This window comes from Petromyzon marinus, chromosome 25 (genome assembly GCF_048934315.1).
Source record: "Petromyzon marinus isolate PM22_M1 ecotype Great Lakes invasive population chromosome 25, UKy_Petmar_22M1.pri1.0, whole genome shotgun sequence".
Taxonomy (NCBI): Eukaryota; Metazoa; Chordata; class Hyperoartia; order Petromyzontiformes; family Petromyzontidae; genus Petromyzon; species Petromyzon marinus.
This window is the reverse complement of record NC_133691.1, coordinates 12,782,336-12,800,226: the sequence shown is the minus strand read 5'-3', so window position 1 is coordinate 12,800,226 and position 17,891 is coordinate 12,782,336. Positions and strand designations below refer to the sequence as shown.

The following is a 17,891-nucleotide window of genomic DNA, read 5'->3' as shown; positions in this document are numbered from 1 at the left end:
TTCCGCGTTTTTAATCCGTCACTTATATCCTCGTCTCGATTGCTTTCTTGTGGTTGCGATTCGGTTGGGGGAGACCGACTCGGCCGAGGTGAGACTCGGATAACTCCAGGCCAGAGATTCACTTCTTAAACACAACCATGAACCCAGTGTGACACCCCCCCGCGCCCAATCACCCAAGGAGGCAGATGGAGCCCACAGATCATAGGGCAGTACCAGCAGCAGCAGTACCAGCAGCAGCAGTACCAGCAGTAGCAGCAGTACCAGCAGTACCAGCAGCAGCAGTACCAGCAGTAGCAGCAGTACCAGCAGTACAAGCAGCAGTACCAGCAGTACCAGCAGCAGTACCAGCAGCAGCAGTACCAGCAGCAGCAGCAGTACCAGCAGCAGTACCAGCAGCAGCAGTACCAGCAGCAGTACCAGCAGCAGCAGTACCAGCAGCAGCAGTACCAGCAGCAGCAGCAGTACCAGCAGCAGTACCATCAGCACCAGCAGTACCAGCAGCAGTACCAGCAGCAGCAGTACCAGCAGCAGTACCAGCAGCAGCAGCAGTACCAGCAGCAGCAGTACCAGCAGCAGCAGCACCAGCAGCAGTACCAGCAGCAGCAGTACCAGCAGCAGCAGCACCAGCAGCAGTACCAGCAGCAGCAGTACCAGCAGCAGTACCAGCAGTACCAGCAGCAGTACCAGCAGCAGCAGTACCAGCAGCAGCACCAACAGCAGCAGCAGTACCAGCAGCAGCAGTACCAGCAGCAGCAGTACCAGCAGCAGCAGCACCAGCAGCAGTACCAGCAGCAGCAGTACCAGCAGCAGTACCAGCAGCAGCAGTAGCAGCAGTACCAGCAGCAGCAGTACCAGCAGCAGCAGCAGTAGCAGCAGTACCAGCAGCAGCAGTACCAGCAGCAGCAGTACCAACAGTAGCAGCAGCAGTACCAGCAGCAGCAGTACCAGCAGTACCAGCAGCAGCAGTACCAGCAGCAGTAGCAGCAGCAGTACCAGCAGCACCAGCAGCATCACAAGCAGCACCAGCAGTAGCACCAGCAGTAGCAGTACCAGCAGCAGCAGCAGTACCAGCAGCAGTACCAGCAGCAGTACCAGCAGCAGCAGTACCAGCAGCAGTACCAGCAGCAGCAGTAGCGCATGCCGTGACCTCTTGTCGCGCTCGGGCATCTTGGTCGAGGTGGTTCTTGAAGTCGACGTTTGGGGTTGATGGACGCGCTCGATGCGATTCCGACGCCTGTCAGTCTGTCTGTCAGTCTGTCTGTCAGCACCGCGCCGCGACCCCCGTGCACGCGTCAAGGACGCGCATCCACGGTCGTCGATGTGCCTGTCGCGAAAGCGACGCATTAACTCCGCGCGCATACTTTTTGTCGTCGGCGTTTCTTGAAAGATCTTTCACAATCGACGTCGCTAGGCGACGGACCCCGCCCCCCACCTCACCGCCCCATGCGCGGTGGAGGGGACCCAAAGGCACCGCGATTCAGCCGTAAGGTAGCTGGAGGTGGTTTCCCCATTGTTCACACGAACGACGCCCGGTCCAGCACTCTTCTCCATCGGGCACAGCTCGGGAGAACACGCCCCGCCCCTCACACCAGGCCCCGCCCCTCACAACAGGCCCCGCCCCCCACACAAACCTGGCCCAGCCCCTCCCCTGTGCGCGTGACGTCACCGCGGAGTCGTTCCCAATGGGATTTTGTTTTGGTCGAGTGGCTGCCAAGACGGGAGGGAGGAGGTGACCACTTCACGGTGGCCACGGCCACAGCGAGACGGATACTGGGCGTGGTGTGCCGAGCGCGGAAACATTTACGGGGTCGCGTCCACGGATTGAATGAATGGGGGTTCCGGCCTCCCATGAAGCTTTTGAAAACGAAGTTGATACCTCGAGTAGGATTTGCGTGTTGGGATGGGGATGGTTTAATGTTGTATTTGTTTGTGTTTGACCTTTCTTGTACTTTGCACTACTCTCGTGTTTGTGCACTGTTGTTGTGACGTCCTTACCCCGTGCCCCGACTGGACATCTGTGAAAAAAGAGCTTTACAGCTCATCGGATTCCTCCAGGCGGCTCGCGGCTGCTAGGGGGATCGCATGAACCACTTAATGCCACCCAGACGAATGGAGAAAATCGATGCCTGCCGAAGGGGCACACACACAGCCAACTGCAAAGGAACTGTCTGGGGAAAGCGTTGCGATCAGCTACCGACATGCACTGGTGTTGCCAGTATCACCACCGGCCGCCTTTGTCTTCCCAGTGCTGATGTTAACACACTGCACCCAGGTACTAATTTTAGACTGAGTCAGCCTTGGGTTGGGGGGAGGGGAAGAGCCTCTGACCGGTTCAGATGGCACTGGTGCTAGCCCTAGCGGGGACTCGAACTCCGATGTCTACCGGACATGTGAAAAAGAGCTTTATATCTCATCGGATTCCTCCCGTCTAAATACATATTATGCTCCTGAGATGGCTGGTTGCATAGCTCACAGCGTCACCGCTTCAAACACATCGTTCCATCCTGCAATTTAAGGCCGAGTAGACCCAGGGGTATCCCTGTATATCAGTTAACAGCCGCCATTCTCAAACGAATGGCGGTGACGTCACCACCGTGCTTGTGCCAGGCTACGTGCAACTCGAGGCTTGTCGGGTGGAGTGTGGAAGGCTTGCGGGCAGGTCACGTGACGACCCAGTTGCCATGGGTTGATCGACGATGATGATTGACAGGTGCACACAGACACAGCTCCCCCGTGTAGCCTCCACAGGCGGTTCGGGCAAGTGCTGTTAGCGAGCACCTATGAAGGCCGGAACAGCGCACGAGGGAGCAGTGTGTCCACCATTGTCTTCCCGCTGGTAATACGAACCTACCGGATCAGTTAGAAGGTTGAGTCGACCTAGAGGAGGCACAGGGCCGGTTCTGATGTTCAGACATTCATCACTGTTGTTGGCCGTGAGCAGGAATCGAACTCGGTTCGTAGAGCTAACCACTGCGCCACCACTCCCCATACACAAAATCCCCCCCCCCCCCCCCCCCACGGCCTGAACAGACTGTTGGGGTTAGTGCTGTTCGTGAGCAAGGTAGTGTGGCCAAGCGCCAGGCCCGGCCGCCTTTGTCTTCCAAATGTTAAACAAATACAAAGATCCCCTATATAGACGACACAAGCTGCCGGGGGCAAGATCCTGTTCGCGAGAACTTCTGGGTGCCGGCACGGGGTCGTCGTGCAGTGCGCCAACCACTGCGCCACCGCTCCCCAGTGGTCAACACACACACACACAGAGTATGGGAGGCAGGGCGCGACCGCTCGGGTTAATCACCGTTTATTGTTGCTGACAGAATCACGGGGTCCGGAGGGGGAGAGAGTGTGGGGGATACGGGAGGGGGTACCCTGCTGGTGCCCCCCCCCCTCCATACCCCTCCTCCCCTGCCCCCCGCCCCTCCCCTCCGGGAACTCCGCGGAAGCTCTAGCTCTCTAACAGTCGAGCGTGCGTGGATGTCTGATATAAACACTGAGTAACGCGGAGCTTTGTGATGGATGAGACAGAAGCAGACGACGAATCGCGGCGGTGGCTTCTCGTCTCTCTCGTTGCTGCTGCTGCTGCGAATTCAAAGAAAAGTCGCAAGGCGGGCGGCATCGCTGAGACCGCACGAAAGGCGAGGTCCGGGGACCTTCCAATGATTTCTACAACGGGGATTTTCCTCCCGCCGCCGCTTCCTTCTCCTCGTGCGGGGAGGGAATGCGGAGGGCGCAGGGAGACGAATGTTCGCGTTTAAACAAAGACGTGGTCTCGGCTCCCTCTGCAGCCTCGGCAGCGGCCAGCCCTCCATCCTCCTCCCTCTCGCTCTCTCCACCCTCCTCCTCCTCTCGCTCTCATTCCTCCTATAAACAGCTCCTGGCAGCTCACAGAGCCCTCCTCCCTCCCTGCACACCCCCCCGCCCCCTCCCTTAAAAGCCCCCAGTGAGACGGGGGGGTCACGCATCGGCAACGGGCAGCGCGCTGAGCGCACGTCCCGGATCCACCGAGCCCCGACCCCGGCGATGCCAATGTCACGAATTCCGAGTGCCGACGCGACCACACAATCGCGTTCCCTTTCGTCTCGTATGGGAGCCTCCCCCCGCCACTCCCACCCACGCCGCTCGTCTCCCCGCGTGGAGCCCCCCCCCCCGCCCTGGTGGTACTTGCTGCGTCTCTCTGGGGGGGGGGGGGGGGGAATCGCCCCTCGAGCCGCACCGATGAAGCACCGCGCGCGTCGCCGTCTGGGAGTCCATGACCTCGGCGACAGCGGAGGGGGCGCAGCGTGGAGGGGGGGGGGGGCAGCGGAGGGAGTTTGCATCGCGGTTTCTGCACCCTGCCGCCTCCCCCGCCCCTTCTCATCCCATACCCACAGCCCCCACCCCGCACCCATCTTCCCCTGCAGCCTGTCGCTATCGGAGTGACGTCACCTGCGAGTTTTATGAATGGGGACGATCTCTAATCCCCCTCCCCCCCCCATGGGAGACGGCGCCATTAACTCCCCCCCCACCCTCTAACCCCCCCCCCCCCCACCACGCCACTACCCCCCACGGAGGGTGCCGCTAACAATAGCGCGACTTTGGTTGAAATCCGCGCGGAATGCGCGGGGCCCACGCGGAGCTACGCTCGGGTGGGGAGGGAGGAAGGGAGGGGGCCGGCGGGGGGGGGGAGAGGCAAGGGGAGGACGGAGCAAGGGCGGGGGGGAGGAGGGGGAGGGGAGAGGAGCGATGACGGAAGCGAGCGAGTGGGAAGATTGGGGGAGCGGAGAAGAGAGGAGGAGGTGATCAGGGGAGGGTGCAGGAGGAGGTGATCAGGGGAGGCTGCAGGAGGAGGTGATCAGGGGAGTGTGCAGGAGGAGGGGTCAGGGGAGGGTGCAGGAGGAGGTGATCAGGGGAGGGTGCAGGAGGAGGTGATCAGGGGAGCGTGCAGGAGGAGGTGATCAGGGGAAGCGGGAGGGTAGCAGGACTGAGGGAAGAGACGGGGGGTGGGGTGGGAGGCAGTCGGAAGTGGCAGAATGGTGACAAGAGGAGGCAGCAGGAGAGAGGGGAGGGGGGGTGGTGGTCATGGTGGGAGGGGCAGGGGGGAAGGAGGAGGAGGGTGCCAGGAGGGAGCAGCCGGCAACTCGAGCCTGGGCGTCGCGCCTCCCTCCCTGCCCTCTGCCCCCCTCCCTCCCTCCCTGCCCACTGGAATGTTCGCGCTCAACCCTCTGATGCTGCTCGGGCCCCACCCCAGGGCAAGCGACGCGGCCCCCTTCGCCGCCCAGGCGACTCGGGGTCACAGGGACTCCGGGGTCACAGGGACTCAGCGACTCGGGGTCTCATCGCCCGGCATCACTGGGCTCCCAATTGGCACATATTTGTTCGAGTAATAATCACGGTTCAATCAAATAAAGAACTTGAGAACATGGACAACACAAAAGGCTCCCTTAAAGAACAGGGGATTGGCCAAACGTCCCGATGCAGGACCCCCCTCTCCTTAGATCGAGTCGTGGGGCCCGGGCGAGGCCCTCTTGAGGAGAAGGCGACACACCGCCGTGACGCCTCCGGGATCTCATCGCCGCCCGCGTACGCCGAGGGTCAGCAAAAGGCCTCGCAGGGTGACCCCATCTGTTTCGCCAGCGTGGGAGACGATGCGTCGCGGCGACGACGACGACGACGACGTCCGGCGTAGCTTGCGGACAGCGTCGGTGAACTCGCGCGTGCGCGCCAAAGTCAGCCGCGTCGCGAGCCACGGCAAACGCGACGATTTTTGCTCGAGCCCCGTCGTCAAAACCGCGGAAGCTATCGGCCGCTCCGGCGCGGGCCCGGCCACCGAGCGAGGGCCGCCCTCGGTCCGCCGAAGCCGGCGGGCGACCCGTGGCCGGCTCGCGCCAAGCTTGCCGGCGCTCGGATCGCCGCGGTTTATTTTCGCCGTGGACGTTGGGAGACGTATCGACGGGGGCGGGAGGGTCGGGGGACGCCAACGGATCGTTTCAGCGTCGGGGGTCGGCTCGTCGGGGAAGCCGTGGACCACGAGCGGCGCGCCAACGCCGACTTGGTCTGTACGACGAAGCGATTTCCCCCGCGTCCGGCTGGAAGCCCGGCGATTGCGCGAAGCGCTCGCACCTCGCTCGAAAGGCCCCCCCCCCACCCACCCCCCCCCCCCCCGACCTCGCGCCCTCCGCGGCCCGGCCCGGCCCGTCGCTGCGACTCATCCAGATGCCCGCGCCCTCATCGCACGCAGCCGCAACCGCGCGTCGTTCACTCCGTTTTGAAAGCGCGAGGAAATGTACAGCGGGGACACGACGCGGCGGAAACAGTCGGCCTGCACGCCCGCCCGGCGGCACCGGGAGACGCGGCGGTGCCGGGACGGCGAACGCGGGCGCCATGCCCCCCCCCACCTTCCCCCACCGCCCCCCACCGCACCACCCCAGTTGGTCGCCCCCTACACGACCTCTCGACCTCTCGTCCCCGGCGGTCCTGCTCGGTGGGGTCCTCCTCCGGATTGGGGACGGTGGATCACTCGGGGCCACCGTGGCCGGAACCCCACACACCCAGCGCCACCGATTAGTCCATCGCCTTGCTCGGGGGGGAAGTGGTTGGGGGGGGGGGGGGGCACCTCCACTGCCGTATTCCGCGTGGGGTGCAGCTACAGTACATTCTCTACTCGTAATCTCATCGCGCGGATTATACACACACGTATATATTAGCTTGAAAACTGTACCCCCGCTAGCGTTTCTATGACAACATGCAGATGCGCTGCGTGTTGGTAATGAGCGAGGCGGTTCCTCTGCCAAGTTCCGCCCCCCCCCCCTCTCCTCCCCCGAAAGCTCCCCCCCACCCCCCCCACCCCCTCACCCCCCTTCCCGCCGTTGCCTCCGAGTCGCGGGCTCCGGGTCTTGCGTCCCGAGGTCGAGCGAGCGAGCGTGCTCCGACGGACGAGCGAAGCCGCGTATGTACACGTGGCACCCCCCGCGCAAAGGGCCCGCGGCCAGTCCTCCTCCGGTCTTCAGAGGTCGCAGGCGTGCGGGACGCTCCGCAGCTCGACCCGGCAGGGGAACGCGGCGGCCGCGGCGGCGGCGGCGACGGCGGCGACCCCCGCAAGATCGTGCGGCGCCGCCGCCGCCCCGGTGGCGGCGGCGGCGGCGGCGGCGGCGCCGTCGCGCGCGAGCGCCTCGCTCTGCGCCCGTGCCATCTGCTCCCTGATCTCGGCCGCCACGGCCAGCTCCAGCAGCTTGTTCTCGGGGTCGTCCTCCACGGCGTCGAGCGACGGGGGGGCGCGGCGGCCCGCAGCCGCGGCGATGACGGCGACGGGGGCGGCGACGGGGGCGGCGGCGGCGGCGGCGCGTCCCACGCAGAACGGCGCGCGCCGTCCGTCCGCGACGACGCCGGAGACGTCGACCCTGCCGGGGTCGCGGGGCACGGCGACCTCCGCCACCTCGGCGACCTCGGCGACCTCGGCGACCTGGACGACCTCGGGGACCTCGACGGCAGCGCGAAGAACCGTCCGCTCTCTGCCGAGGCGCAGGCTCGGCCGCCCGCGCCTCTGGAAGCGGCGGAATCGGCCGCGGGGCGGCGCCGGCGCGTCGCCCTCCCGCCGGTCCGGCAGCAGCTCACGTCCCACGCCCGGCCTCGGCTCCGCTTCCTGCTGCGCGACGGTGAACGCCCGCTCCTGCTGCTGCTGCTCCTGCTGCTGCTGCTGCTGCTGCTCCTGCTGGTGCTGCTGTATCTGCAGGTGCCTCCGACCGACGAACTCGGCCCGCGCGCCTCTCCCTCCCGCCGCCTTCCCTCCCCGCACCCCCCGGCGCCGCCTGCAGCCCCGGCCCCTGCCCCCGCGGCCCCCGCGTCCCCCCCTGGAGCGGGGGCCTCCGCCGCGGCGCCCCCGCCCCCCGCGCCCGATCCCGGGCCCCGGCGTCCCCGCCGGAGCTTCCCCGCCGGGCCCCGCGCCGTCCGCGTGCTGCATCGGGTCCCGGATCCAGCGCAGCTGCCCGTGCTTGAACGCGAAGCGCGTGTCGCCGAACCAGCGCACGATGTCGGAGCGCGGCAGCCCCGAGCGCAGCGACAGCTCCAGGTACTCGTCGGACGACGGCCACTGCGTGACCCTGAAGAAGCTCTTGAGCACCGACAGCTGCTCCTTGGTCTTCTTGGGCCGCGAGTACGGCTTCTTGCCCCGCCCGGCGCCCTTCTTCAGCTTCAACAGCTTCACCTTCTGCTGCTGGTACCGCCGCTTGCTGGGAGAGGGGCCCGTGGCGCCCGCGCTTACGGAGGCGGCGGCCGCCAACGTCGGCGGCTTGGCATCGAGCGGCGGCGGGGCGGCTGGGTCGTCCGGGGTGCGCGGCGCCGGAGGCTCCTTGCGCTCGAGGCGGATGCGCACCTTGTTGCAGTAGGAGTTGAGCCCGGCCTTGTAGTCGGACGTAGCGGAAATTCTAAACTTCTTCTTGGTCCCGTTTTCAAAGCCGCCGAAGTAGACGCGGGGGACGACGCCGTGCGGCGGCGGCGGCGGCGGCGGTTCGGCCACCGGCCCCGCCGCCGCACGCTTCACCCCGTGCTGCTTCGAGCCGCCGCCGGCCTCCGAGGCCCTGCAGTGATCGCGCTCCCGCTCGTCGCGCTCCCGGTCGCCCTCTCCAGCCCCGGTACCGGCGCCGGCGTCCACCCGTGAGCAGCTGGGGCCCTCGGGTCCGTGGGGCGGCGGCGGCGGCGGCGCACGAGCGTCGATCCGGGCGCCGCTGCCTCGCCAGGTGGCGCAGCGCGGCCCGGCGTCCGCCCCGACGTCGCGCCGGCAGGGCGCCGCGTCCGAGCCGTTGGGCCGTGCCACCTCGCGCGGCGCGGCCCCCGCGGCGACGCTCGCGGGGGCCGGCCCCGGGTCGTCCGCCACCTCGGCGGCACCGCCCAGGCGAGCGAACCGACCCTCGGCGCCGGCATCGATCCTGCCGGCCTCCGGCTCGCGGTTCACTTCGCCCATATCCTGGACGGACGGCTCACGTGACGCCGACGCCGCCGCCGCCGCCGCCGCGGCCGCCGCGGCCGCCGCGGCCGCCATCGCCGCTCGGTCCTCCTCCTCCTCCTGGAGGAGCTTGAGGTGCTCCTGGGCCCGGGCGGCCCAATTGAGCGAGTCCACGATGCTGAGCGACGGGTGGGCCGTGACAAAGTCGTCCTGGCGCAGCGCGCGCAGTCCCGCGGCCGCGGCGGCGCTGCCGGCGCCGCCGTCGTACACCATGGGGCACATGGTGGGCAGGTTGCGGCTGAAGAAGCGCGTGCCGGGGCAGCGCAGGTTGCGGTAGTGGTAGCGGCTGTCGCTGAACCACTTCTTCACCTCCGACTTGGTGAGGCCCGTGCGCTCCATGATCCTGCGCAGCTCCGCCTCGTCGGGGTGCTGCTCACGGGCGAAGCTCGCCTTCAGCTGCGCCAGCTGCTCCTTGCTCTTCTTGTGCTTGCGGCTGCGCTTGGCCACCGGCAGCCACAGCGGCGACATGAGCAGCGGGCTCAGGTTGGGCGCAGACGCAGAGGAGCCCGCGCCGGGCGCCGGCTCGGGCCCCCGCGACGACGACGACGACGGCTCCGTCGGGGCCGGCGGCCCCGTCCTCGACGGCGGCGCGGCGCCCGCGACGGGTGGCGGCGCCGTGGCCGGGGAGGCCCCCCCGTCCGACGGCGCCGCCCACGCCCCGGCGGCGCCGGGCGTGGGCGGCGCCGCCGGGGTTGCCGCGTCCGTCCCCTCCGTGCGGATGTTCGACAGCTGCGACGCGACGGGCAGCAGCTTGGGCGCGATGGCCGAAAACTGCTTGGAGGCCTCGCGGCTCCGGCACTCCTCGTCGGTGCCGTGCGGACCCTTTCCGCAGCCCGGGCGCCTGGGGCTGCCGGCGCCGGCGTCGAAGCCGTCGCACGGTCGCTTGTGGGGCGGCGTCCTCCAGGGCTTGTGGGCGCAGTCCCTGGCGCGAGCGCCCGCCCCGAACTTTCCCGCCACCTCCTCCCCGTCGCCGCCGGTCTCCTCGTGCCGCTCCGACGCTGCGCGCTTGAACACGAGGCCCCCCGCGCCGCCCTCGTGGTTGCTGATGGTGCTGGCGCTGGTGCTGCAGCTGGTGCTGCCGCCGCCGCCGTTGTTGTTGATGATCTGATTGATGATCTGGTAGGTGACGCTGTGCGGCACGAGCTGCGGGCCCTGCTGCGGGCCCTGCTGCGCCTGCTGCGCGGGGATGACGATGGGGCTGGGCAGCACCGCGATGACGGGCGCGGAAGCGCCGCCCGGCTGCCCTCCCAGCACGCCGCCGGCGCCCAGGTGGCCCAGGCTTAGGCCGAACGCGCCCGCGGCGCCGCCGCCGCCGCCGCCGCCGCCGCCGAACAGCCCCGCGCCCAGCGCCGCGATGGCGTTGGCGATCAGCTGCCGCCGCGCCTCCTCGATCTCCTCCGGGGACCAGCTGATGCCGCTCTGCACGCGCCGCGCCGCGAACCAGCTGCGGATGCGCTCCTCGGAGAAGGGCGTCACGGACGCCAGCCACGACACGTCGCCCTGCGAGGGGTACGGGAAGCGCGCGAACGCCGTCGCCAGGTGCGGGTTCGCGTCCATCGCCGGGTCGGGGTCCACCACGCTCAGGATGGACACCACGGAGCCCAGGCCCCCGCCGAGCGCTGCCGGCGACAGCCTCTGCACGGCGTGCGACTGCTGCCCGTGCCCGCCGTAGGGCGAGGCCGCGGCGTGCAGCGCCACCTGCTGCTGCAGGTTCTGCTGCGGGCCCTGCACGATGTGGTGCAGCACCGGGTTGAAGATCTGGAAGGCCGCCGGCTGGGTCACGTTGAGCGCCAGCGCGCCCTTGGAGAGGCCGGCGTCGGGAGCGTAGAGGTCGCTCAGCCGCACCGCCTGGCCCAGCCCCACGCCGGCCGGCAGCACGGCCAGCGTCTTCGGCGAGCCGTCGGAGTCCGCCGCCGACGCGGCCGCGGCCTTCGCCTGCTGCGCCGTGGCGTGGCGCTCGAGCGGCCCGGCGCGACCCTGTGCCCCGGCCGCCCCCGCCGCGTCGCCCTCGTCTGCCGCCGACCTGAACCGGCGGCCGTCCGAGCGTCCGTTGTCGCCGTCGCAGATGGACAGCGGCTGGCCCTTGGCGGGCCTGGCGGGGCTCTGCTCCAGGATGGTCTGGTCCTGGCGCTTTATGACGCGCAGGCGCATGCTGTTGAGCGACGGGTGGTGCCGCGAGTTGTGCTCGGCGAAGGCGCCCTGGCGCGCCGTGCGGAAGTCGCACGCGCGGCAGATGTACACGGGGTTCACCACGACGTTGGGGTGTGCCGTGTCCACGTGGCACGTGAACAGGCCGAAGTCCTGCGTCGCCAGGTGGCAGTGCTTGCACTCGTAGCGGCCGCCCGCCGAGCCGCGCGACTGCGGCGCCGGCGGCGGCGGCGGCGGCGGCGCGGGAGACGGTGCCGATGCCGCGCGGCACCGCCCCCGCACGCTCAGATCCTGCGGGCGATCCTCGTCATCCTCGTCCTCCTCGTCGTCCCCGTCGTCGCAGTCGCGGCGGCCGTCCCCGCGACGGCGGGAGTCGTCGCCGTAGCGGTCGCCGGCGCGCGAATGGGGCGGCGCCAGCATCGGCGGCGGGGAGGAGGAGGCGGCGCGGCCGAGCTGCTGCTGCTGCTGCTGCTGCTGGGCCCGCTGAGCGGCCACGGCCGACGAGAAGCTGATCCACGTGGCGGCGGCCGCCTTGAGCGCCGAGTCCTGGTGCAGCGCGCCCGACGGGAGGTTGAGAAACGCCGGCGCCGGCGTGAGCCGCTGCTCGCTCGCCATCGCCGCCGCTGTGCGATCGCCGGCGCGCACACGGCACGGGGCGCCGCCTAAATCCTCCTGCTGCTCCTACCGCTGATGCTGACGATGCTGCCGACGCCGTACTCCATGTGGGCGGGTGGTGCAGCCGCACAGCGGGACCGGCCGTGGGATGCAGGTGCGGTGCCGGACGCTAGCGGTGAAGGCCACGGTGAACGGCACGAAGCATCCCGGTCTCACCTGCGACACGATACACGACGTGGCGCACGACACAAAATTACAGAACGCACGGTGCAAATGCGGCGAGGCGCCCGCGCGCAACACACGAGAAGTAAAATAATCAGACAACACGCCTCCTCTAGGCGCGTGGACCTCTGCACTGCCAGCAGGCCGAGCGGCCGGACCATGCTCCGTTATTCACGTAACCACACGCCTTCACCTAACCACGCTCCGTTATTCACGTAACCACACGCCTTCACCTAACCACGCTCCGGTAGCCACGTAACCACACGCCTTCACCTAACCACGCTCCGTTATTCACGTAACCACACGCCTTCACCTAACCACGCTCCGTTATTCACGTAACCACACGCCTTCACCTAACCACGCTCCGTTATTCACGTAACCACACGCCTTCACCTAACCACGCTCCGTTATTCACGTAACCACACGCCTTCACCTAACCACGCTCCGTTATTCACGTAACCACACGCCTTCACCTAACCACGCTCCGTTATTCACGTAACCACACGCCTTCACATAACCACGCTTCGTTATTCACGTAACCACTCGCCTTCACCTAACCACGCTCCGTTATTCACGTAACCACTCGCCTTCACCTAACCAAGCTCCGTTAGCCACGTAACCACACGCCTTCACCTAACCACGCTCCGTTATTCACGTAACCACACGCCTTCACATAACCACGCTCCGTTATTCACGTAACCACTCGCCTTCACCTAACCACGCTCCGTTAGCCACGTAACCACACGCCTTCACCTAACCACGCTCCGTTAGTCACGTAACCGAATGCCTTTACTTCACCGCACGCCCAGCAGGACTTCTCCTTCCTTCACCGTCACTTCTGCCCCTTGCCCCCCGACGGACTCCTCCCGAGGGTGGCCAATCAAACGGTACCACCACCCCCCGGTGGCCACCACCGGCACTGCGCGGCCACCACGAACTCCCGGCGACCGGCACGGCGGGCTCCTGGCATGGGCACGGCGAGCGAGGTCGCGGGGGTTGAGCCGCAGAGGCGCCGCCCGCGTTTTTGTCGTCCGGTCAGATCCTCCCCTCGCCGGTCACCGTGGGCAAAAAAAAATCCGCGTCGTCGTGAGCGCAACCGACGCGGCCGTCCGGCGCACGCCGACGGCCGCGCTCGGCGGCGCAGCGAGCCGCGCGAACGCCGGCGATCCCTCGCCGATGGAATTGGCCCGGCAGCTGCGGGGCGTAAGCGGGGACGCAATTAAAACGCGCGTTTAATAAATTACCCCGCGACCCGGAATCCAGTACGATCGGCGGAGCGGCGCCGTCACCCCGAGCGACCGCCAGCGCGCGGGCGCGCGTGTACACGCACAATCGTCCGCTTCCCAGCGAGCGCGCGTAGGAACAGCGAGCGCGCATGCCTGGGCAACGCGCTGCGTAATGGACCCTGGCGGCTGCGTCCTTCCAACTGCCCCCCCCCCCACCTCCCCCACCCCCCCCCCCTCTCCCTCCCTCCACCCCCGCACCCCCGCCCCGGTCCTGGCCGCGCCGCCGTGTTTACGCCTTTGGCTGCGGCGCGGCTCGGCTCCAGATTAACCCCTCCCTGCGCGTGCGCACGCGGGCGGCGAAGCCGGGCGACGTCAGGAGGACGTCGCCCGGCTTCGCCCAAGCTCGACGTCGAACTGACCGCGCGACCTCTGCCGCCGGGATCGGCGACCGCCGCCGCCATGGCCGCTCTCTCCGTCTCCGCGGCCGCGTCGGCCAGGGTCGTCGGCGTCGCCAATGTCCCGACGGCCCGGCGGCTTGCGCCATCGTCACGGGGCCTCGCCTAGTTTGCCTGCTGGGTCGACTGCTCTCCGGCCCGGCTGGAGGCGCGTGGCACAAAGACAAAGACGCCCCCCCGACCCCCCCCCGTGTAGCCTACACAGACTGTTGGGGCAAGTGCTCTTAGCGAGCGGCCTATGAAGGCTGGCGTGGCGCACCAGGGGCCGATGGCGGTGGCGCCGACTCCCGGCGCCACCGAGGGCGGCACTTCCGTCCGATCCCCGTGATTATTATCACGATGCATTATCATTATTATCAAAAACAATAATCCATGGCGATCAATCAGTCAGGGGAGATGTCACGATAGTGACGTCCGCCCAGCACCCGCACGCGAACCGATTTCATTGTCGCTCCATCTCCGTGGTGGACGTGGGCCCCAAACGCGCTCCGTCTCCATCCTCGTCGACCGTCATCCCGCTCTTCTGGCCGTTATGCCGCGTCTGGCATTAGCGGAGCGGCCGATGCTACCAATAACGAGCGCGCGTCCTCCAGCCCACGTGCCCCTCCTTCTGTCCATCGTCAACGTGTGATACCCAAGCACCCCCATTAAAGCACCGAGGTAGAACCGCCCATGCTGCTGCTGCAGCAGGTGCGTTGCGCATGACGTGCGCAACGCACTCGCGTTATTCACACGCCGTTTGCATCGATTCGCGTCACTCAACGAGCGATTGAATCGACGGGCGCGCTGGCAGAAACCCACTTGCCCTTACCGCCCGGCGGGGCTTATCGAAGGTTTGCACAAATTCTCCGCGTGATCCACCAACCCTTGCCTCTCTGGTGCTCTGCATCACTGCCGTGCACCTCCATCGCCATCGCCACGGCCATTTCCCCTCCACCGCGGACTTGCCGAACGTAAACAGCGAAGCGTCCGGCCGCCGCGTTCGAACCATCTTTCGGTGAACTTAACGGCAAACATGTGACAGCGATTATAGAATGAGATAATAAATCGGTATGCGGCGAAAGGGCTTAAGAATGTAGAGCCTACCACTAAGCCGGTAACGTTTCAGGCAACGGCCCTGCTTGCGAACGCATCCTTTCTAAGGCCACGGTGTCATCGACGAAGGCGCCAACACTTTGCTGTGTGCTTGTGCTGCACCCATTGCCGACGCCGCGCTGGCAAATAATTTTGGCGGCAGGGTTCGGCTGCTGACTCGGGGCGGGCACCCGACTGCGCGGAGTCCGTATGTCCCCCCACCGTGTTTCCGACGGTTTTTCCCGCGGGTTCTCCGGTTTCCTCCAATAGCAAAAAAAAAAAAATACTAAAAAAAACGCTCGCTCGTGGAGCCGTTGGCGGAGCGCGAACTCTCGAGTCTGGGGGGGAGAGGCGGAGGGCCCTGCGCCCATTTGCTCTCCGTGCACGGCGCTGGGTGCCGGACTCAAAAAACACCACGACGGCCGGCGTCGTCCAAGTCGTCCCCGCCGCATGGGATCCGCTCGGCGGGCAGCGGCGAGCCAGAAAAATGTATACGCACCCTGACACACCGCAGCCAGCGTATGTCTCAATATGACCGTGGCGACTGGCGCGACCACTAGCCATGTGCCGCATGCTCCGGTCGAACGTCGACATAGGAAATATTTTGGTGAGAAGTGAATTCTCGAGCATCGTCGTGTTGAAGCGCACTCTGCGTTGGGTAAACGGAGTGCGCGTGTGTGTGCGCGCGTGTGTGCGCGTGTGTGCGTGTCGGTCTGGCCAACAGCCCTCGGCAGCCGTCAAAGGCAAGCACACACGCACGCACGCACGCGCGCACGCGCGCACACACGCGCGTCGCCTCCCGTTGTTCTTTCGCAGCGAATATCGATCGCCCCCATTTTTGTTGCAACGGCTGAGATGCGCGGCCTCCGCGCCAAGGCACGCGCGCACGCAGAGCTCGTACACCCGCCGCGTACACGCACGGGGCGCGATGGTCGCGGAGAGCGGGCGGGCGCCAGGCGCGCACCCTCCGGACGCGTCGCGCTTCGTGCGCGCCCTCGGCGCGTTGCCCGCGACGGGCAAACACAAACGCGACTCTCTCCGAAGCAGGAATGCGGCGCTGGTTTGGGCGGAGTGCGCGGGGCGGCGGGCGCGTACACGCACGCACGGCCCGCCAGGCTGGCCCCCACGGGCCACCCGCCCCTCCCCCCCCCCCCGCCCCGGTGAGGGATGGCGCCCGCCGTGCGGCAGAGAAACCACGAGCGCAGCCCCCCGCTTAATCCCCACGTCCAAGCCGCGCCGACGCGGAGAACTTGCATTCCCGTGCCGACCCCAATTATATAACCGCGGGGGAGGGGGCGAGCGACGTCGGGGGGGGGGGCCGAGGTTCGTTGGGGTTCGCTGGGAGGGGAGGAGCGGCGAGGGGGCTCCCCGCGGAGCGACGCGTCACCCCCGGGAACACCGGCAGGAATGTCAACACAATTACACGTCCGCACCTCCGCTCCCTCCCCACGCTTCGCGCAAATAAATCGCGGGCCCGGGAGGGAGGGGGGAGGGAGGGAGGGGAAGGGGAGGGGAGGGAGAAATAATCGGCCACCGTCGACCTTCAGCTCAGGAATCGCAATTAAGTCGTTTGGTTTGGTGCGTGGCGGGGTCGAGTTTTGTGGCCTGCAGGGGAACTTGTGGGGCGAAGAGACCGCTACCGCTCCCTCCCCGGCGCCCCGAGGAGAGGCCCTCCATGCCACCCGGAGCCCACTCAGTCTCCCGCGAGTCCCCCGGCGAGTCCGAGCGGACAGCGACGCCGCGTCGCCGGAGCCGCACGGGGGCCGGCCGTCATGCGGGGGGGGGGGGGGGAGCCCCCCCTGCTGCTCGGCGGGGCCGTGAGGCCACGGATGGGCCGCACGCGCCGAACTGGAACCGGCGTCTCCAGATTTAATTCTCAGAAACGCCCCCCCCCCCCCCCCCCCCCCCACCGCGACGAGGATGGGGAGGAGCGTGTCCTGAGCTGCCCCGCGCCCACGCGGTGGTAATGGCAACCACATTAGCACGCCGGCAGACTTTGCGAACAAACGCGCCGGCGCGGAGGGTCGCCCGCCCTTCTGCCCGATCGTCGGCGTTAGGCGGCTGCAGTGGCCGCGGCGAAGGGAGGCAATGACCGCGACTCACGATTCAAAACAAGAGCCGGAGCGCGCTCGACCCGAGCGCCGTAACGGGAAAGGACGTAAATCTGCGTACGAGACTCGGGCGCCAGCGCTGGCGCTATGCGGCGAGGGCAGCCAAGGAAAACAAACGCCGGCAGCAGAAGCAAGCGCCGACGGCTCCGGGCGCACGCGCGCGACGACGCGGCCTGTTCCATGACCTCATGGCGCACGAGGAAAACGTCAGGGGGATAGTTTTTTTTTTTTCCGCCCGCATCCAGAGAAGCGCCCGAGCGGCCCCGGGCCGGCGGACACCCCTCCCACGCCGGCATTCCGGTCGCGTTGGCGCTCCAAGCGTGCCGGCCCGCCGCGTCGGGGAAGGCGACGGTGCTGGATGCGCAGCGGACGTGCACACGATGGCGGTGGTGTGGACGGGCACCGCGAACCCGGCGGGAACGTTCAAGTAGCCGAGTCGGTTCGACCACGCAGACAAATCTCAAGTAGCGTCGCCACCACCGCCACCCTAACCGCGACCACCACTACTACTGCCATCAACCACCATCACCGATACCGCAACCGCCGTAACTGCCACCACTTTTCCACCACCACCTTTGCCGTCATCATCATCACCACTAATATCATCACTTTTCCACCACTACCTGCCATCATCATCACTTTTCTACCAACTCCGCCACCACCGCTACCGCTGTTCCCACCGCTACCCGCCATCGCCATTGCCACCACCACTACCATAACCGCAATCGCCACCAACCACTACCATTAGCCGCAATCACCACCGCCGCCAGCACAACCGCCACCGCTACCGCCACTACCACCACAGCCACCGCTAACCGCCGCGGTCTCTCTCCGCCGAGCCCGCTGGCCGCGCTCTCCGACTAACGAGGCGAGGGTCCTCGCCGCCAGCACCCCCTCAACCCCTCATAGTCGGTGCCCACCAGCGGGCAGAGCGCTTCACCGTGGCGCGTCCGTTCGCCCGCTTATTTATTCGTCCGACAGAGCCGGCGGGCAGCGGCGGCGCGGGGGCCCTCGTTTGCCGGCGACGGTCGAAGCCGACGCAAAGCGCTGGCCCTAATTACGT

At 67.2% G+C, this 17,891-nt stretch overlaps 1 protein-coding gene across 4 annotated transcripts in view; it reads right to left on the bottom strand.

Moving 5' to 3' along the window:
* Positions 1-3,285: 3,285 nt before the first annotated feature.
* The window catches only part of LOC116945782 (uncharacterized), a 35,904-nt gene continuing 21,298 nt past the window's right edge, over positions 3,286-17,891 (bottom strand). For 3 of the 4 annotated variants that reach the window (XM_076069749.1, XM_076069746.1, XM_076069748.1), the window contains one exon: positions 3,286-11,956. In XM_076069749.1, coding sequence (XP_075925864.1) covers positions 6,983-11,740 — 4,758 coding nt within the window. In that variant the 5' untranslated portion in view covers positions 11,741-11,956 and the 3' untranslated portion in view covers positions 3,286-6,982. Of the gene's footprint in view, positions 11,957-13,206; positions 13,379-17,891 lie in introns of those variants that run through there. The other variant, XM_076069750.1, reaches the window with a different exon arrangement.